The 20,665-nt window shown below is 35.9% G+C and overlaps 3 protein-coding genes across 5 annotated transcripts; all 3 read left to right on the forward strand.

Annotated features, from left to right (window-relative positions):
• Positions 1–2,095: 2,095 nt before the first annotated feature.
• Positions 2,096–6,518, forward strand: LOC133291902 (glucan endo-1,3-beta-glucosidase 5-like). The gene is made up of 2 exons (XM_061490258.1): positions 2,096–2,155; positions 5,413–6,518. The coding sequence occupies exon 2, from the start codon at positions 5,627–5,629 to the stop codon at positions 6,515–6,517; it is 891 nt and encodes a 296-aa protein (XP_061346242.1). The 5' UTR covers positions 2,096–2,155; positions 5,413–5,626; the 3' UTR covers position 6,518.
• On the forward strand, positions 2,642–3,488 carry LOC133291924 (glucan endo-1,3-beta-glucosidase 5-like). The gene is made up of 2 exons (XM_061490283.1): positions 2,642–2,982; positions 3,446–3,488. The coding sequence occupies exons 1-2, from the start codon at positions 2,642–2,644 to the stop codon at positions 3,486–3,488; spliced, it is 384 nt and encodes a 127-aa protein (XP_061346267.1).
• A 1,062-nt stretch (positions 6,519–7,580) lies between the features above and the next one.
• Positions 7,581–17,277, forward strand: LOC133291859 (DDB1- and CUL4-associated factor homolog 1-like). Of its 3 annotated transcripts, XM_061490185.1 has the most exons (16): positions 7,581–7,906; positions 8,221–8,302; positions 8,446–8,562; positions 9,509–9,687; positions 9,870–10,737; positions 10,863–10,960; positions 11,067–11,100; positions 11,131–11,490; positions 11,632–12,234; positions 12,309–12,491; positions 12,634–12,772; positions 12,887–13,200; positions 13,439–13,549; positions 13,959–14,077; positions 14,197–15,775; positions 16,294–17,277. In XM_061490185.1, the coding sequence occupies exons 1-16, from the start codon at positions 7,719–7,721 to the stop codon at positions 16,987–16,989; spliced, it is 5,670 nt and encodes a 1,889-aa protein (XP_061346169.1). In that variant the 5' UTR covers positions 7,581–7,718; the 3' UTR covers positions 16,990–17,277. The 3 variants fall into 3 exon arrangements, with proteins under 3 accessions (XP_061346169.1, XP_061346168.1, XP_061346170.1); XM_061490184.1 differs by having other exon boundaries at positions 11,067–11,490; positions 12,634–13,200; XM_061490186.1 differs by lacking the exons at positions 7,581–7,906; positions 8,221–8,302; positions 8,446–8,562; positions 9,509–9,687 and having other exon boundaries at positions 10,353–10,737; positions 10,841–10,960; positions 11,067–11,490; positions 12,634–13,200.
• The last annotated feature ends 3,388 nt before the right edge of the window (positions 17,278–20,665 follow it).

Raw genomic sequence — 20,665 nt, forward strand, 5'->3', positions numbered from 1 at the left:
ATTAAAAATTAAAATGAACAATTGTCAATAATTATATATCAAAGCAAATATATAAAAAAATACTAATATTTTCGATAATCATTTCAAACATAAGAATTTCACTTTCCTCCGATAACATAATAAGTTGATTATTTGTTTGCATTTAGATAGTCTGTTGTCACTTTGTATTGAGTATTTGATTTTCAGGTGATGCCAAATTATAATTTTAACCTTGATTAATTATAATAATTATATAATTATATATAATAAATAATTTTTTTGCAAGTGAATCTGTTGACGTGAACGTGGCTACGCTACCAAGAGTTAGTCGATCCAAGCCTAACTTAAAAGTAGAAAAAATAAAAAGGATTAACAATACGGAATTTTATGAACTACATCTCAATTAAAGTAAATCAGTTACATTAATTTTGATTAACTTTAATTGGCTCGATCAAATTTAATCAACTAAATCATTTTGGACAGCATTTTGTACATGATCATTTATTGACGAATCGTTTTAGAAAAAAGAATAGGAAAACAAATTTTGGAGAACTTATATGATTTGTTTTACGGTAAATGTTATACTTATTATTAATTTTTTATTATCTCTTATTATTAAATTTTAACAGTTGATTTTTGTCAATCTAACGGTTATAATTTAATAAAAATTAATTAACTAATAAAAATTAATTAACTAATAAGTATTATTCAATAAATCATAACCGTTAGATTAACGGAAATCAATGATTAAAATTTAATAATAAAAAATAGTAAAAAAAAAAATAATAAATATAATTTCCCTTATTTTACAATTACTCGAATATACGTGGGTCAAAACATAAATAACATAACCGACTATGCACAAAAATATCAAAAGTTATGATTTATAAAAAAAGAAGAAGAAAACATTAGTGCAATTTTGACCGCTAGGTGCACCTAAAAAAGGCTCAAGACGGAAGGTAATAAAGGCAACATTTATAGCACTCTGAGTCATCCATCACTGGTTTTGCTGGAAAGTGAAAAGCTAAAACCCCACCCTATCATCATGTTTGGATTAGAACAACAACACAGACATTTTGTTTTATATTTCTATTTTGGGTTTCAATTTTCTAGTGTAGTAGACTATGTTACATTATGGGACATTAGATATAACACGTTATGCTCACACATTATTTCTAAAAAATGACATATTATATAATCTATATTTAATACATATAACAGTCCATAATAAGTCGTATAAACAATCAAATATTCAATTTTCATAACATAAATATAAAGTAGAAGTAATTTTTGATATATTGTTAATTTTTTATATCAAATTCCATAACAAAAAAAAAATGACTTATAAATTAATTTTTCATTTTTAGTTAATAAAATAAAATTTAGACTTAAAAAAATAAAAATACATCAGATGCGTGTTGAAACGTTGATCGTGTGTCCCAAAATAATGACCGCGTATTAAACATATCGGACACCGACACACAATTTTTTAAAAAAATCATGTGTCGATGCTTTCTAGGTAGTAGAAGAATTTTTATTCACATTATAAATATATCTTATGTGGGTTCATATATATTATAAAAACAAAAAATATAAAAACATATATATTATAAAAACAAAAAATAAAAAAATATTATATGAGAATCGAAGTGCCACTAATAATAGAAAATAATTTTCCTACGATATAAAAAATATTCTTCATTTTATTTTTTATGAATAGAATTAGGACAATCAGAGTTAGGCAATAAAGAGCAAACAACTGCCTTAACATTAAGGTTAAGGTGACGGGTCACCTAGACTTAACTACCTTCTGGAAACTATCTAGCTTTCTATCTTCAAGACTCTTCTCTTATTCTCTGTTACTATACTCCATGCTCTAAGTTTTATCTTTTATTGCAAAAATATAATTTAATAAATAAATAAATAAAACGAAAAATATTTCTCTTTTCAGTAAGACACACATATTTATTGTGTATGTAAAATAATATATTCTTGTCACGTGACATGAATATATTCGTCAGGGGAGTTTGAACTCGTATATTCGTCAGGGGTTAGTGCAAATGTTATCTAGCAAATGGCATGATCACGTCACACAACTCACAAGGCTAGGGAATGAAGGAAGGTACATCTCTGGGACCGTCGACACGACAACAAGCACTGGTTACATCCTTTGTCGGTAATGTGAATTTTTGTTTCATGAGAATAAAAATATAAAACTCATTTATTATTTATATGTAACGTAACCATGTGATTATCGAGATTTTTTGGAAACAGTTTGGTTCCACTCTGCTGTGTATGCTAGCTACTTACTAATCTAGTTAAGTTCACCCCATCCCCACAAAAGAAAAAAAGAAAAAGATTCTCCCCCACACGACTTCTTTTTCATTCCCTCACTCATTCCTACAGTGTCTTCGTTTCTCTGTTGTTTTCACTCAGAAAGAAGCTTAACTAAAAAGCAGATTCAACAAGTTCAGCTATCCAAAGGGATCTGGTCTGTACATAAACCTATCTATCTATATTTTTCTTCAGCTTCTTGTTTTTTGGTTTCGAGGGCTATTTGCAGAATAGATAAAAAAAAAAACTTGAAGAAATGAAAAAGCAGCTTTGAGCTTCAGATTTAGCATTGTGGCTTTTTTTGTGTGTTTTGGTTCGGCGTTTTATAATGGGAGGTGAAAAGTTAAGTAGTTGGGTTGTTCTCTTGTTCTTTAACTTGCTGTTAGTGTGTTCAGTGAGTGGAATTGGTGTTAACTGGGGTACACAGTGTACACACCCTTTGTCACCGTCTACAGTGGTGAAAATGCTGAAAGACAATGGGATTCAGAAGGTTAAGCTTTTTGACGCTGATTCAAGTATCTTAGATGCTCTCAAGAAGTCTGGTTTGCAGGTTATGGTGGGTATTCCGAATGACATGCTTTATACGCTGGCTAACAGTGTGCAAGCAGCTGAAAAATGGGTTTCCAAGAATGTTTCAGCTCATGTCTCTTCTGGTGGAGTAGACATCAGGTACACCCTTTTTTTCTATGTAGAGAGATTCAACCAACCGTTGGTTTATGCAGGGTCATAGACTCATAGCTTTGGGTACTGTTTAGATTGCAGCTCCTTGTAATTACTGTATGCGGCGCTAAAGGTTGCTCTTTGTGACCTCATCACATGTTTGAGTCTGTAAAATAGTCTCTTTGCAAAAATACAAGAGTAAGACTACTTACAATCATCATCACCTTTATCCTCGCAAGTTTGGAGCTTTGTGCACCAGGATTTGTGTTTATCACTGACCTTGTTGCTTAACGGATGAAGTTTCTTTAGAGATATGAATGAAAAGCATTCTAGTAACCAACTCTACCAACTAGGAATTACGGTGTAGTTGAGAATGCTAAGTAATATTAGGCTTGATGGTACTTATTTTAATTGTGTAATGAAAATCCAAATTTCTGATTGTCTATTAAATTTGTACATTATTCCTAATTAGAAGAGATGCAAACTTGGAAATTCCAGATAGCTTGGGTTGTTGAAGTCCAAAAAAAGAATATACTGTTTACGAAGTTCTGGTACAATGAAAATGGCCATGATATCTTACTCAGCTTGCATTATGTTGCCACTACTGCATGATGTTCTGGTGCTTCTGCCGTTGCGTGATTCTCTAACTTAAACATTAGTTCTTTTCTTCTTCTTTGGTGTATTCTTGGTATCCCTAAGTTTTTGTGCCTTAACAATTGCAGTGTTCATCTATTATCATGGAAGATATACATGCCTAATTGTTATACAAGCCCACAACTCCACATATGATCATTGGCTCTTTATCTACTTTAAATTAGCTAAAGGGAAGAACAAAACATTGATATATAGGATGTGGAATTCGATATATTTGTATACTCTGCCTGAAGTAATTACATTTAATACTATCACTGCTTGTTTCTTATGCTATGAAAATACCTGGTTTCTCTTTGCTAAGCAATGTTTGGCTGATCTTAATTGTTTGTTACATAATTCTTTTGGTTTAGATATTTCTCCTGGACATTAAAGGACTCTGTTATCTGATACAATGCTTTTTATCAGTTGTGGTACTGTACAATGTTAGAAGAATAAATCGCAACCACAACGGAAGAGACCTACAATGAATGGAATTTATGTGTCTTTCCTAGATGTATTTGTAGTTGAATATGCAATGAAATGTATTAGTTTTAGGGGTTCTCCTTGTGACCTGTCATGGTCCAATGAATCTGCCTTCTTTTTACTCATTCTTTTAGAAGATTGTTTGAATGTCCTATCATCCACTACCTAATATCTCTTGATTCTCATATATGTTGATCTGGGAAAGCTCCAGTCATAGATAATGTACTCAAAATGAAATTATGTCCCTTGTTTGTGGTTTTTTTTAATTGCCCCATCTCCTTAAGTGATTAAGTGATTCTAAATTCATATATCAGAAAAATGTGCACTCTTAGCTGACAAAATGATCAGGCCATAAAGCTTCCAAAAGATGAAACGCCAATTATATTATATTTTGTTATTCTATGCAATCCTTGTTGTTCTCTTATGCAATTGATGTTACCCCAACATTGAAAGTTATGCTTCTCTTCTTTCATCCAATACTTTGGATTCGGAAAGTTATGTTTGGTGCATCTATCAAGCTTGCCAATAAAAGAAATGATATCCTTATAGCTCTCAAATTTCCTTTCCTTGTATTCTCATCACTCAATGCCAAAGCACATGTATGATTATTTTTCTTTAATGTGGTTACTGTTTCATCCTTAATTGAAGGAAAATTTGTTTTTACTGACTTTATCATGCTTGTTTTTTGTTGTCTGGCTTGCTGATGACATGCTAGAGTCAATCTCTGCAAAATGTTGAGCTTACGCTTGTTTCTTCATCATTTACCAAACAATTTTTCTGTAAATAGATCATGCAATTTAAAGATTTAGAGTGGGTGTTCAACTACTACTTGTTTGGTAACATATGATTCTCTGCAGTAGTCACAACTCTTTTGTCGTAAGAATAAGTGGTTTCCCTTCTAGATGATCAAAATTGTGTATGCTAGTGCCGAAGCCTTTCTTTCTTCTAAAAACTAAGTTTATTAATGCAGTTGTGGTCACTTTAGTAGAGTTCAATGGTGTCAATTGATCCATGTAGCAGGTCCCACATAGTGGCACGAGACTTAATCGTTATTTGTGTAAACTGCTGTTGATCACCTGCACTGAATTGAGTATAGCCACACATGGGTGGGATTCTGATAGCTAAATTCTTGTTCATTTGTATTAAGCTGTTTTATATTTCTCAAATACGCTCTCTCACACAAGAATTTATTGGGCTTGAAAACTCATATCTGTGCTAAGAAACTTCATAATATTCAATTTAACCCAAAAACTTAACTCTTAAATGAGTGACTTTTTAATGGTTTTTATATTTCTCTAACACATTATTTATGGATTTTGCAAGGTACGTAGCAGTGGGGAATGAACCATTCTTGTCAACATACAATGGTACCTTTGAAGCCACTACTCTTCCAGCTCTTCAAAATATCCAAGCAGCTCTGACAAAATCCGGTTTGAGCAATCGGGTTAAAGTTACTGTCCCTTTAAATGCAGATGTATATCAAAGCTCATCAGAGAAGCCATCAGATGGTAATTTCAGGCCAGACATCAATAATCTCATGCTACAGATTGTCAAGTTCTTAAACGACAATGGAGCTCCATTCACTGTGAACATCTATCCTTTTATCAGCCTCTATGCAGATCCCAATTTTCCTGTTGACTATGCTTTTTTTAATGGCTATCAGCCTGCTATAAACGACAACGGAAAGGCCTATGACAATGTCTTTGATGCTAACCACGATACTCTACTATGGGCACTGCAGAAGAATGGTTTTGGAAACTTGCCTATAATTGTGGGAGAAATTGGGTGGCCTACAGATGGAGACAGAAATGCAAATCTTCAATATGCACAACGTTTTAACCAAGGTTTTATGTCTCGCTATGTTGCTGGAAAGGGTACTCCAATGAGGCCTGGTCCTATAGATGCTTACTTGTTTAGCTTCATAGACGAAGATAATAAAAGCATTCAGCCAGGGAACTTTGAACGTCATTGGGGTTTGTTTTACTTTGATGGTCAACCCAAATACCAACTTAACCTTGGTTCAACCCGAGGCAATGGCTTGGTAGCAGCTAGTGGTGTTGATCATTTGGCCAAAAAGTGGTGTGTTTTGAAACCCTCAGCAAACCTTAATGATGACCAATTAGCACCAAGTGTGGCCTATGCTTGTCAAAATGCTGATTGCACTAGTCTTGGGTATGGGACTTCATGTGGCAATTTAGATGTTCATGGGAATATATCTTATGCATTTAATAGCTACTACCAGATAAATGACCAGATGGATAGTGCTTGCAAATTCCCTGGCCTCTCCATGATCACTGACAGAGACCCTTCCAGTGGAGATTGCAAATTCAAAATCATGATCCAAACAGATTCTGCAGTGCTAAATGGGAGAATTGGGTCTCTAAGAACAGTGCTTTGGGTTTTTGTTTTTTTACTGTTCTGTATGTAATCTTTCATTTTTATTTGCTTGCTTTTTAATTTATTTTTGGATGATGTAAACTTTGTACTTCAAAAGCAAGTTTAAGATCAAGAAGTTTGTAGTTAGTTATTGTCATCAACTTTTTTTAACGATGTAGTAAGTGTATCAAAGTTAGATTAGTACACTAGAGTAATGATTATTATTGGGTTTAATGTTCTCATGTTATAGAAAAGATAATTTTATTTTATTTTTTTGTAAAAAAAAAAGATAAATTTATCTTCTACATATACATAAAAATATGTGGGGTTTATATTTATTTTTCTTGTTCTTCTCTTCACATGGTCTCAAAATGTGTGTAAGAAATAAATTTATCTCCTACAATATAAGAAATATTAAACTTATTATTATTATACTATTAATAGGAATTTTACTAAATTAATCTATAAAATATTTTTGCTGAAATAAATTAAGAAAAAATATTTTTGTTTTTGTTGAAGAAAAATTTATTTTGTCACGCTCACTTAAAAATGAGTGGGTTGCGTTATAAAGAGAGAGAAAAAATGTAAATACCTCATAAAGATCAAACCCAATTAATTATTCTTTAAATTAATCTGTCCATGCCTTTTAATGTTTTTAAAATCGCTTCAAAAATGCTTCCAAAAAAATAATAAAAAAAGTCGCTTCAAAATAATATATCGGAAAATATTTTTTCATATTGTAGACTTGTAAGAGATTTATTTTCTCTTAACAGTGACCTTTAGATTTTTATTCAATATTTTTTTTTTTTTTTTTGTTTTTTTAGTAAATATAGACCCCATACAAAATGTGTGAGAAAATTAAAACTTATAATATAAATATAAGAGCATTCAAAAACGTGTATTATTGCGCTTTTTTTTTTTGTATTTTTGTAATTTTGGGTCAGCTACTGTTGGGCCCTTGTGGGATCACGGTTAAGAAAACGGGTCGGGTATCTCCGGAAGCTTCCGATCCATTCTCGCGTTGGTGTTGGTGTTGGTGTTGTTGTGCCCTTTCTCGCGTTCTTTTTCTTTCTTTCTTTTTTTGTTAATTTGTGCTTGCATCTCTTTCACTCTCACCTGTGCAACTTCATACGCTCATATCTCATATCTGTAATCTGTAGTAAATATATATATATAGATATTCAAATTAATCAAAATACATCTCATATATTATATTATACGATTGTTGTGTCTTTGTGTCGCTGAGATAATACATGGAGGATCAAGGGAATCAAAGCCAAGCTCCACCGCGACGCGATGAAGCGGAGGCTCCTAAGAACGAAGAAGAAGTGTTGATTGAAAATGTTAACAAGCTCATGGGATATATTACTTCGGCCCCTGATAACCCTAAACCCACCGTCCTCCATGCCCTTGCCTCTCTTCTCGAAACCCAAGAGTTACGGTAATGTTCTCTTTATTTCGCCACTCCAGTGAAATTCCTGCGGTTTCTCTCTTTCTAACGGTTATAGACGCTCTTTCTTTTTCTTTTCTTTTTTTAATTTATTTTGGAATAATTTCTTAGGTGTTGATATATGTTTGTATCTGTGAATTCAATTGTGTGTATGAATTTTAATTTTATTGTTTATATCATCTACATGCCCTGTTTTCGGTTTCAACTCTGAATACTGAACGTACTAGATTTTTTTTTTCTTTTTTAATTTAATATTGATCCTATTTCATTATTGTTTCCGTTAATGATTTATTTTTGCAATATAGATATATGGAAGAAAATGGTCATTATTCCTCCAGTAATGCCCGTGCTGCCCATAACATTGGCCGTCTTGGGGGTGTAATCCGGGTATTTTCATGTCATTATTATTATTATTATTATTACTACTGCTACTACTACTATTATTATTATTATGGTGTTGAGCTTTTCTTTAAGCTAATTTCTCAAATTAAATTATTGAGATGGTTATTTGGCTCTTCCATTCGCTACAGGAAAACGATGAGTTCTTTGAGTTAATATCTTCAAAGTTTCTGTCGGAAACTAGATACTCTACTTCTGTTCAAGCTGCTGCTTGCAGACTTCTCCTATGCTGTTCCCTGACTTGGATTGTAAGATTTCCTTTCCACTTATCCCAGCTTACTTTGTTATTATAATTGTTATTATACTTTGCAAAAAAAGGGTAGAGAGATTGATGAGGATGTAAATCATAGAATTAGAGCAGGGTGGATGAAATGATATAGTGCATTAGTGTTTTTGTGTGATTGCAAGATTATGTTGAGGCTAAAAGGAAAGTTCTATAGAATTGTAGTAAGGCCTATGTTATGTGGAGCCGAATGTTGGCCAGCATATAAGGAACACGAGCATAAAATGAGAGTAGCAAAAATGAGGATGTTAAGGTGGATTTATGGTTATACAATGATGAATAATATAAGAAATGAAGATATTCGATGAAAGTTCGGAGTAGTATCCGTGGTTAAAAAGATGGGAGAACATAAATAAGTGGTTTGAGCGCATAATGTGAAGACTCCTAGATGCTTCCGTAAGAACAAAAATTTGTTACCAAGAGTTTGAGACCAAGAGAGTAAGAGGTCAGCCGAAACTTACTTGGGTCTTGGGGTAAGATAGTAAAACAAGATTTAATGGAGTGAAATGTAGATTGGCAGACGGTTTATCTTAGACTGAATTGGAGGAAAGCTACGAGCTTCTTGGAGGGTTGTTTTTCTCATGTACAAGATGATTGTTTTTTAGTCCTTTTCCCCTATATCTCCCTTTCTTTCTTTCTTTATCTGTCCTTTTCCCCCTCTTTATTTCTATTCTCTTATTTATTTTTACTTTCTTTTTTTCTTTTCTTTTTCCTCTTATGTATTTTTCTCTCTTATTTATCTTTATTTTCACGTTATTTTATTTTTCTTTTTAATTGTTTATTGCTTCTTCTTTTTTTCAATTTCTACCTTTTTTTTCTTCAATTCAATCTCTTTGTGCTTTTCATTTAGGTTTATAAGATAAAGGTGTTGTTGATTATATTTTCACCATCCATGCTTTGTAAATGGACAGTATCCTCATGTTTTTGAAGAATCCGTCATGGAAAACTTCAAAGATTGGGCGATGGATGATAACGCGAAAATGTCTGCTGAAGAGCAAAATCTGAAGCATACTCCAGGCACAAGAGAGGCCACAGATTCCGAGATGTTGAAAACCTATTCTACTGGACTCCTTGCCGTGTGTTTGGTCGGGTATGCTATGCTGCTCAATTCATAGGCTTCTTTTTTTTTACATTCTTGATCAGAAGTTTAGCTTAGTTTACCGGTTTAATGTTTGCTTCTTGTTGATGCTGCTCATTATGTTGCTTATCAGTTATCATTATTTGTTTTGCTCTTATTTTGTCTATTTTCTTTTTCAATTGGAATGATCTCAGCGGAGGTAAACTAGTGGAAGATGTATTGACATCAGGCTTGTCAGCTAAGCTTATGCGTTATCTTCGTTTGCGTGTGCTGGGAGAGACAAGTAGCAACCAGAAAGATATTATTCATTTAACAGAGAGTAGGCATGCATCTGGGAATGCTTCAGTGAGGGGTAGAGATGATGGTCGTGGCAGATTTCGCCAGCTCCTTGAATCAAGTCATTTAGATGATACAAGGATGATTGATGAGAGGTCCTTAGATGACCTAACTCTTAACTGGGGTCCAGATAGAAGCATTACTGGACAAACTTGCCAAGAAGATTCTTGGATAGATGGTGAACCACCTGATGGGCTAGGTGAAGGTGTTGATATCTGTGATGTAGATTCTGACGGGGAGGATAGATGGCGCTCTAGAGATATTCGTGATGGAAGGATAAAATATGGTGAGCATGACGACAATGCTAGAGGTGACTCTCCAAGGCGGCGTTCGAACCGTGGATGGGGAAGATCCAGAGGGAAAGGAAGGGTCAATGAAGGGAATGTAGAAAGTGAACCCATTTTGTCATCTCCAGGTTCTGGTAGTCGATTAGGACAAGGGCGGAGTGTCAGAGATAGGAGCATATTAAGAAATGCTGATGTTAGGAGGGTGCCTGATTCTAAGAAGACTCTTGCCAGGACCACTTCTGAGGCTTATGCTTTCGAAAGAGAGGATAATGATGATTGTTTCCAAGAGTGCCGTATTGGAAGTAAAGATATTTCTGATCTTGTCTGGAAAGCAGTCCGAGCTGCTGAAGCAGAAGCTAGATCAGCCAATGCACCTGAAGAAGCTGTCAAAGCAGCTGGCGATGCTGCTGCTGACCTTGTTAAAACTGCAGCTTCGGAGGTATGCTAGGATTCATTTCTTTTTCCAAAACCAAAAGTTATATATTGTGCGTATGTGTGTATGTAGTTTATAATTTAATCTCAGTAATTAAATGGTAAAATAGTTTATTTTGCATATATATTCAGGAATATGAATCCACCAATGATGAAGCAGCAGCTGTTTTGGCTGCTTCAAGAGCTGCATCAACTGTTATTGATGCTGCATCTGCAGTTGAAGTTTCAAGGTATGTCAGAATATATATTTACAAGCATCATCTGAGTGCTAGACAAACAATTGACACAATAGTTCTTTTAGCCTTGCTAATAATGTTATTCTTGGGTTGGTGGCAGGAACTCTGCCTGCATCAATACTGAGGCAGAGAATGTGAGTGGCAGCGAAACAGAATCTGGTGAGGGTGTTGAATATTACTACATTCCAGACATTCAATCACTTGCACGGTTGAGGGAAAAATATTGCATTCAGTGTCTTGAGTTACTTGGAGAATATGTAGAAGTTCTTGGCCCTGTGTTGCATGAGAAGGGGGTAGATGTGTGTCTTTCACTTCTGCAGCAGAATTCTAAACATCGGGAGGCATCCGAGGTTGCTTTGCTGTTGCCTGATGTCATGAAGCTAATTTGTGCTTTGGCGGCACATAGGAAATTCGCTGCTTTATTTGTGGACCGTGGAGGAATGCAAAAGCTGCTCGCTGTCCCTAGAATGGCTCAAACTTTCTTTGGCCTTTCTTCTTGTCTATTTACTATTGGTTCTCTTCAGGTATTCATGTTTTTTAATAGTCATAATTGTGAAGTGACATGCCTAATAATGTTAATATTCCAAACCTCTATAAATTCCTTACTTGTTATTAATCTTTCTATAAGGCTATTACAGTTTCATGACTCTAGATGATTATCTCAGGGGATAATGGAACGGGTTTGTGCTCTTCCGTCAGATGTTGTTTATCATGTGGTTGAGCTGGCTCTCCAACTCCTTGAGTGCAACCAAGACCAAGCCCGGAAGAATGCAGCATTGTTTTTTGCTGCTGCATTTGTTTTTCGAGCAGTTCTTGATGCTTTTGATTCCCAGGATGGATTACAGAAATTGCTGGGCCTTCTAAATGATGCTGCTTCGGTAAGGTCTGGAGTAAATTCTGGTGCCTTGGGTTTATCTAACTCAGCATCACTTCGAAATGATAGATCATCAGCAGAAGTGCTGACATCATCTGAGAAGCAGATAGCCTACCACACTTGTGTTGCTTTGCGGCAATATTTCAGAGCACATCTCCTTTTATTAATGGATTCCATTCGTCCAAACAAAAGCAATCGTAGTGCTGCTAGAAATATTCCAAGTGTAAGGGCTGTGTACAAGCCGCTGGATATTAGTAATGAGGCAATGGATGCAGTATTCCTACAATTACAAAAAGATCGGAAGCTAGGTCCTGCATTTGTGAGAGCACGTTGGCCACCAGTTGAGAAGTTCTTGTCATCTAATGGGCATATTATTATGTTGGAGTTGTGTCAGGTATGGCATGTTTAGTTTGTGCACTCCCTATATCTTGCAATTTATTTATTTATTGTTCATTTGGTTGTTTGTAGGCCCCACCCGTGGAGCGATATCTGCATGATCTGCTTCAGTATGCATTGGGTGTTCTCCACATTGTTACATTGGTACCTAGCAGTCGTAAGATGATTGTAAATGCAACATTAAGCAATAATCGTGTTGGTATAGCGGTAATTCTGGATGCAGCAAATATTGCTAGTAATCATGTGGACCCTGAGGTAAGTGTCTTGTGGTAGCAATTGTAGTGTTTACTGTCCTAATTTCTGCAGGTGGTAAAACGAAGTCCTTTAGACTTTTGACATGCTGATTATCCCAATTTATGGTATCTTATTTTTGTAAGCATACACTTCTGCATTTCAGATAATTCAGCCGGCATTAAATGTTTTAGTCAACCTTGTCTGCCCTCCTCCTTCAATCAGCAATAAACCACCTGTAGTTACACAAGGTCAGCAGTTTGCTTCTTCCCAAACCTTAAATGGTCCTCCCTCAGAGACTAAAGATAGAACTGCCGAACGTAATATCTCAGATCGAGCTGCTCACATTACCAGCCAGATTGATCCTAGGGAGAGGAATGGGGAGTCCAGTGCTGTAGATCGAGGCAGTGCTGCAGTACTTAGTACACAATCTGTTAATAGCAATCTGCAAACTCCTGTTCCCGCTGCAACTTCAGGATTGGTTGGCGACCGAAGAATATCCCTGGGTGCAGGAGCTGGTTGTGCTGGACTCGCAGCACAACTGGAACAAGGATATCGTCAAGCAAGAGAGGCTGTCCGCTCTAATAATGGTATAAAGGTTCTTCTGCATCTCCTCCAACCGCGCATATATTCATCTCCTGCTGCTCTGGACTGTCTTCGTGCTCTAGCATGTCGAGTCCTGCTTGGATTGGCCAGAGATGATACTATTGCACACATATTGACAAAGCTTCAGGTGAACAACTATAACTGACTTTCATTGAAATTAGTCTTCCCCAAACTGTACTCTATCCATGATTTCCTGGTTAAATTGGATTGAACTAGTCAGTATCAAGCTTGGAAATTGAGATAACTCTGCTCCAACTTTTTACAATATAAGTTTGAATTCTGTTCTGATGATGGCTTTAGAAACAAATGACAAAATTATTGTCAAATATTGTTGAAATTTAATATCCTGATTTTGTGTGTTCTAGGTTGGGAAAAAGCTGTCAGAACTGATTCGGGATTCAGGCAGCCAGACACTTGGAACAGAGCAGGGTAGGTGGCAAGCTGAACTTTCCCAGGCTGCAATTGAGCTAATTGGGGTGAGCATCTCCACTTACTGGCGAAGCTGAATTTTATGTTTCAGCATATCGTGTGTTGGTTTGAGTAAACTTGTTCTGGAGCTAAGCGTTGTTTGCATCACTGTTTTTCATGTTGCATCGATTTTATTGAGATTATGTTGTTTAAAATCAAGTGTCAATTATGTTGTTTGGTATTCAATAGTCTTGCTTAAACTAAGATGCACAGATATAATATGTGTGCTTTATGAAGTTTGTTGCTTTGAAAGGCTGGTTTGAAATATAATGAAGTTTCTTTCTGAAAACCAAGAAAATCAGGTGTCAATTATGTTGCTCAGTATAAAATAGTCTTGCTTAAACTAAAATAGACATATATAATATTTGTGCTTTATGAAGGCTGGTATTGATACTTATGTTGAAATTGTATTTGTAGATTGTGACTAATTCAGGGCGTGCTAGTACATTAGCTGCTACTGATGCAGCTACTCCTACATTAAGGCGCATAGAAAGAGCAGCTATAGCTGCTGCCACTCCTATTACTTATCATTCAAGGTATTCAGTGTTTATTTTCAATATAAAATTGATGGTTCAGGATTTCATATACATGTTCGGCCCCCCTTTTTCTCTGGTGCCACTTCTGATGGCTCTTTATGTTATATTTTCTTATTCAGGGAACTCTTGCTCCTGATTCATGAACACCTACAGGCATCTGGGTTGACACAAACTGCTTCTGCGTTGCTTAAAGAGGCTCAGCTGACTCCTTTACCATCATTGGTTGCTCCGTCTTCTCTTGCACAACAGCCCACCACACAGGAAGCTTCAACACAAATTCAGTGGCCCTCTGGTCGTACTCCTTGTGGATTTCTCACTAACAAATTAAAGTTTAATGCAAAGGATGAGGATGCCGGCTTGAAAAGTGATGCTGTCTCTGCAAAGAAAAAATCACTGGCTTTCTCATCATCTTTTGGTTCACATTCAAGGCATCAAACTGTTGAGACTCAGCAGTCATCAGTCAGAAAATGGTTAAATTCTGGTAAAGAGTCTTCAGAAACAAGTATAGTAGAGTCTCTATCCGAGTCTTCAGTGAAACATAACATTGATGCTGGATCTGTGTGTAAGACTCCGATGCTATTGCCAACAAAACGAAAGTCATCTGATTTAAAGGATATAGTAATGTTTTCATCATCTGGAAAGCGACAAAATGTTGGGGATCAAGGACTTCGCACTCCTATTTGTTCAAGTGCAAGTCGTAAAAGCAGCCTGCAAACTGATGCTGTTGGGCTTTATTCACCAACCTGTAACCTGAGAAGTCAACAAGGCCGCTGTACAGCTGACTATGGGGATGACAATCAGTGTACTACCTCAAATCCAGGTCAGATATCCTCCCAAGTATTAAATGACCTTCAGTCCAACAATCCTGAGCGTGTATCATTAGATTCTCTAGTTGTTCAGTATTTGAAGCATCAGCATCGCCAATGCCCAGCTCCCATTACCACTCTTCCTCCGCTATCCCTTCTACACCCGCATGTTTGTCCTGAACCTAAGCGAAGCCTTGATGCCCCGTCAAATGTGACAGCTCGGCTTGGGACACGTGAATTTAAATTTATATATGGTGGAGTGCATGGGAATCGCAGGGATCGTCAATTTGTTTACAGCCGGTTTAGGCCATGGCGCACTTGTCGAGACGATGCTGGTGCCTTATTAACATGCATTACATTTGTTGGTGACTCTTCTCATATTGCTGTTGGGAGCCACAATGGAGAGCTTAAATTTTTTGACTCCAACAACAACAATGTGGTGGAGAGCTTCACAGGTCACCAGTATCCTTTGACACTTGTTCAGTCTTTTGTTTCTGGTGAGACCCAGCTGTTGCTTTCTTCAAGCTGCCAAGATGTTAGGCTCTGGGATGCAACATCGATTTTAGGTGGTCCTAGCCATTCATTTGAAGGGTGCAAGGCTGCCAGGTTTAGCAATTCTGGGAACATTTTTGCTGCCTTGTCATCAGAATCTGCACGACGGGAAATACTTTTGTATGATGTCCAAAAATGTCAGTTAGAGTCAAAGTTGTCAGATACATTTGCAACTTCTACAGGGCGGGGTCATGTTTATTCTTTAATCCACTTTAGCCCATCTGACTCGATGCTGCTTTGGAATGGTGTCTTATGGGATCGCCGGGGCTCTGGGCCTGTTCATCGCTTTGATCAGTTCACGGACTATGGGGGTGGAGGCTTTCATCCTGCTGGCAATGAGGTATGCAGAATCTTGCATCTGTCTGAATAATAGAACTTCAAATTGTAGGAAGATTATCTTAACTGGCTGCAGGATCAACTTGCATCTGAGTAAAAATAATGGGCAAGATCAACTTATATTGTCAATCTTAACCATTGATCTACTTACATGTAATAATGCCTTTAATTTATAATCGTTTGAGCCATTAGATGTTAGTGAGATTAATGATTAAGTTTGAGAATGTGAATTTATACCCTATAAAATATAGGTGTACTGCTTGTAAGTCTCTATGGAAATGGATGAAGAGATGTTTAAAGGGCTCAAATATCAAACCTCAATATCTATTATATCGTAGTGACTGGAGTTGGAAATTGTGGAGGAAGGGGTTTGTATTTCATATTCAAAATTCTAGGATTATTTTTTGACACCAGGACATCATTAGTGAGCGCAATTTTTCAAATTATTAATTAGTAATTATTTTGTCTGCGATGTGGTATTTCTGACCATTCTGTGTGTAAAAAAATTTGCTTTTGAACCAGGTTATTGTAAACTCTGAAGTCTGGGATCTGCGCAAGTTCAGACTGCTACGTAGTGTACCTTCATTAGATCAAACAGCCATAACATTCAATGCACGTGGTGATGTTATATATGCAATCTTAAGGAGAAATCTTGAGGATGTGATGTCAGCCGTCCACACACGTCGAGCCAAGCATCCTCTCTTTGCAGCTTTCCGCACAGTGGATGCAATCAATTATTCTGACATTGCTACTATCCCTGTGGATCGCTGTGTTCTTGATTTTGCAACTGAGCCAACAGATTCATTTGTTGGGTTGATTACTATGGATGATCAAGAAGAGATGTATGCATCAGCCAGAATTTATGAAATTGGTCGTCGGAGGCCAACTGATGATGATTCTGATCCTGATGATGCTGAAAGTGAGGAAGAAGACGAGGATGACGATGATGCTGATGTAGATCCTCTTTTAGGTCCTGGTCTTGGTGGCGAAAGTGGGAGTGATGCTGATGATATGAGCAATGATGACGACGATGATGATAGTGTAAGTGACCCCGATGATGATGAAGATGGAGATTTCATTTTAGATGATGCAGACTTTGATGGGGGAACTGGCTTATTGGAGATTGTGACAGGTGATGAGGATGATGATGACAGTCAACTACTTGAATCTTTAAGTAGTGACGAAGAGGGTTTTGTGGGTAATGGCTTTGGTTATTAACTGTTAATCGAAGAGCTGTAATTATTATTTCTTTCTTCATTATATTAATTTTTGGGCGAAAGGTGTATTTTTTGGCTCAAAATTTTGCTGTTGCCTTTTACATTTATGCCCCCTGCTAACTAATTATTATGGTAGAAGGTCCAGAAGCACAATTGTACATATTTCAAAACAACAGTTTTCCTGAGAGCTACCACGTGGCTTTATTTTTTTTCTGTGTCGGATGTTTGAAACAGAGATGTCCATGCTCGTGGTAATAACGTATTATTGAGAAAGACGAGAGTCCCAAAACAGGCTTATATTATATTTACGTTTATAATCCTTTTTTCCCCCTTCAAATGTATATGGAGCAAGCATTCTTCAAAATAATATTAAGTACAATATTTGACTTATGCGATAATTTGAGGTTACAACTCAATCAACCATTCCATTAGTTTATCATTCCAATAACGAACACAAGTCAAACAAGATTTTCAGCTGTGAATTGTGACTTACGAATAGAATACACATAATGTTCGTCAAGTAAACCACTTCCAGTAGTCATTCCCAAGTAACTAGATACAAAGCTGAAATCTTTACACACTCAAACAGGTTTATAAGAATATATTCAGGACTGGTGATTCAAATAATATATTCAGGATTCACAAAAATCTTACTCAACACTCGGCTCACTGTATAGTAAGATATAATAAAATCATGATGAAATCCCAAGTGTGACATCCGTAAAAAGTGTGTTTTGGGAATATAATTTTTTTTTTTTTTTTGTAAATTTTGGGAATATAATTTAGGCCACGCAAGAACATTACTACACGCTCTATAGCAGAAAAAGAATTTCACCATTTTTTCTCTCTTCATTTGCTCTCAGCAGAGACAAAGTCGGCATCGGGTTCTGTCAAGGCAGCAAGAGTTACACAACTGTATAGCCTTCATTGAGGGGCCGAATGACCTCAACATTGAAACTTATCAAAAAGTATTTCGATACCTTACGGTTAACTCTGTAAAGTTCATTAATTTTGGATTTCTATAACTATTTTACCCGTGCTAGGGAAGTCAAATGCACAATATTACTCTTATGTTATGCAGCATTAGCTCTAACCAAGAAAAGGGTGTCCAAATGGACTAATTTAAATATATAACTAATTTAACCAGCTCCATTGGCAGTTGGCACATCATTATGCCACCTATGTCGTCACCTAAGGAACAAGAAATGCAGCAGAAGTTCTAACAATCTGACAGTCACAAACCCCATTGGGAATACGAATATCTTGAGAAGCATTACTTACAGAGATAATGAGCTACTGTATGTTAGGCCTTGTATAAAAAATAGCTTATTTCTTACCTCGAATAAAGATATCGAACGAGTTACTGTATGCTGAATTGTCACATCCAAAGGAACCGATGAATAATGTAGAACCCAATGTCGCACCAGGGTACCTAAACAAATTACATTCAACTTAAATTATTCAAAAATAAAAATAATAAATAACATTAGAAGCATCATTTACAAACTACATAGCAAACAAACTAAACACAACTGTCAACATAACAATCAACAAATCAATTAAACAACATAATTAGGACAACTGTCACAATATTATGAATGATGACACAGTAAATGGTAAAAGTTTCAAATGGGTACTGCTATTACTTCTCACAATTCTGGTTCAAACTGCCAAATTTTGCGACAAATGATCTTCAACAATATCCATAACCTGCTCCAAACTCAAATCCAGCATATTTGGTTACCCCCTTCAATAATTTCAAAAGCAAATGCATAACACATACCAACGAGCAAAATATACCTCAAAGTAAGTGTCTCAGTATGTTTTTCATTCAATATATTTAGTAACATTGCAAAGGATCTTGAGTGCAGACGACTTCGATTCAAAAAATACATAAATAAAACTCAATTATGATGCTTCACATTTTGACTTGAGCCTAAATGCAGAAGATTCCTTGATTAGCACGTGTTCCCACTACAAGCATGAACTCTAAAATTTTAAACTAAGTAAAAGAAAAAAACCACTCTCCGTTAAACCCGACTAGCGAGTGTGGAGTGGAGAAAATCCTTGTACGCACTACGCAGCCTTACCCTTACATAATTGCAAAGAGACTGTTTTTTGAATTCGAACCCATAACCTTTCAGTCATGAAGGAACAGTTTTACCACTACTTCGGTTCGCTACCTTAAAATTTTAAACCAAGTATTGTGATTAATATGATCAAATTGTTCCCCAGCCTGCACCCATTTAAAAACACCATTAATATGCATTTTAATAGAGGGGAGATTAACATGATTTGCAAGTAAATAATCAATTAAAGGACATGAACGGAAATTGAAATAATACTCAAATAGCACCGCCAAATAAATTGCTTCAAACTAAGTTGTAACAAACAGGGATATTGAACGACCTCATGCACATATGAAAAGCCTGCTCAATTTCAGCTTCACTTCAAGCAAGATCCTCAAGATTAATAGGAAGATTTGGTACAGCCCTGCTTACGCAATGTATCTTTGTGAGGAACAGTTGGAAAAAAAAAACACTAAAATATCACGCCAACAACAGTAAATTTTGTCAAAATGTCACGTGGCATATTTTGCTACACTATGTAGCGAAAAATGTGTGCAAATAATTCGCTACACGGTGTAGCGAAATATGCCGCGTCAGAATGCACAGAATCAAAAATGTCATGTGTCAGACAGGGAGAATTTCGCTACATTGTGTAGCGAAATTCTCCCTGTTTGACACGTGGCATTTTTGGTTCTGACGTAGCATATTTCACTACACAGTGTAGCGAAATATGCCACGTGGTATTTTGACAAAATTTACTGTTGACGTAGCATTTTAGTGTGTTTTTTTTCCAACAGTGACACTTTGGCCAGTGTCCCTATTTGTGACGTGAACTTCTACCCAAATGAACATTGCATGATATAATCCTCAACAATATGTTCGAAAAGTAAAAACTTGATTTGCGTAAGGACATAAACAAAAACTATAGCCTTAGACTATGTTGAATGGAATGATATTAGTTGCCATTGTTTGTATTGCTAAAAACAGATGGAATGGAATAGAATTTGGATTTTACCAACAACATTTCGTTCAAGAGATAAAAGAATTTCTTCTGGTCTCGAATTTGAACCCTACAAATGAAGAAAATGATCTTAAGATAATCGCCTTAGTCGGATAATCGATGGAATGTGGAATGTATTTTATTCTATTAATCCAATACCTGCATTTTTGTTCCATCCCCCCAATTTGAAGGGTATAGAATGGAATCACTGTATATAACAATAATTGTCCACTTCCCAAATAAGGAAACATGTAAATAAGAAGAAGAAGAAAAAAGGATAAGAAATTATGGATCATGAAGCTTTTTAAATTCTAAAATTTTTGTTTTCAACCTCTCCTTCTGTCCTTCGTAGCAAAAGTAATGTCAAATATAATCGTGGAGCAATTAGAATAGCTGCGAACAGACCCTTTGTGCACATAGAATGGCTTTGGACATTTGATTAATCTGCTTGTTAATTCTTCCATCTCTGTTACAAAACGACACATGACTCTTTGATATAGATAGACAAAATTTAAATCTAACTAACAAGTTGGATCAATTAAATTTTACTAGTCCAATAATATATTTTAATAAAATTGATCTTATCTCCGAAAAATAAAAATTTGAAC

The sequence above is a fragment of the Gastrolobium bilobum genome, unplaced genomic scaffold, assembly GCF_033153095.1.
Source record: "Gastrolobium bilobum isolate Gb01-03AN ecotype WA unplaced genomic scaffold, APGP_CSIRO_Gbil_v1 utg8480, whole genome shotgun sequence".
In the NCBI taxonomy this organism is placed as follows: domain Eukaryota; kingdom Viridiplantae; phylum Streptophyta; class Magnoliopsida; order Fabales; family Fabaceae; genus Gastrolobium; species Gastrolobium bilobum.

Coding starts and splice junctions, on each gene's coding strand:
- LOC133291924 (XM_061490283.1), top strand. CDS start 2,642: ATGGGAGGTGAAAAGTTAAGTAGTTGGGTTGTTCTCTTGTTCTTTAAC. Junction 2,983..3,445: donor TCTGGTGGAGTAGACATCAG/GTACACCCTTTT, acceptor ATTCCTAATTAG/AAGAGATGCAAACTTGGAAA.
- LOC133291902 (XM_061490258.1), top strand. CDS start 5,627: ATGCTACAGATTGTCAAGTTCTTAAACGACAATGGAGCTCCATTCACT.
- LOC133291859 (XM_061490184.1), top strand. CDS start 7,719: ATGGAGGATCAAGGGAATCAAAGCCAAGCTCCACCGCGACGCGATGAA. Junction 10,738..10,862: donor TTAAAACTGCAGCTTCGGAG/GTATGCTAGGAT, acceptor ATATATATTCAG/GAATATGAATCCACCAATGA. Junction 15,776..16,293: donor TTCATCCTGCTGGCAATGAG/GTATGCAGAATC, acceptor CTTTTGAACCAG/GTTATTGTAAACTCTGAAGT.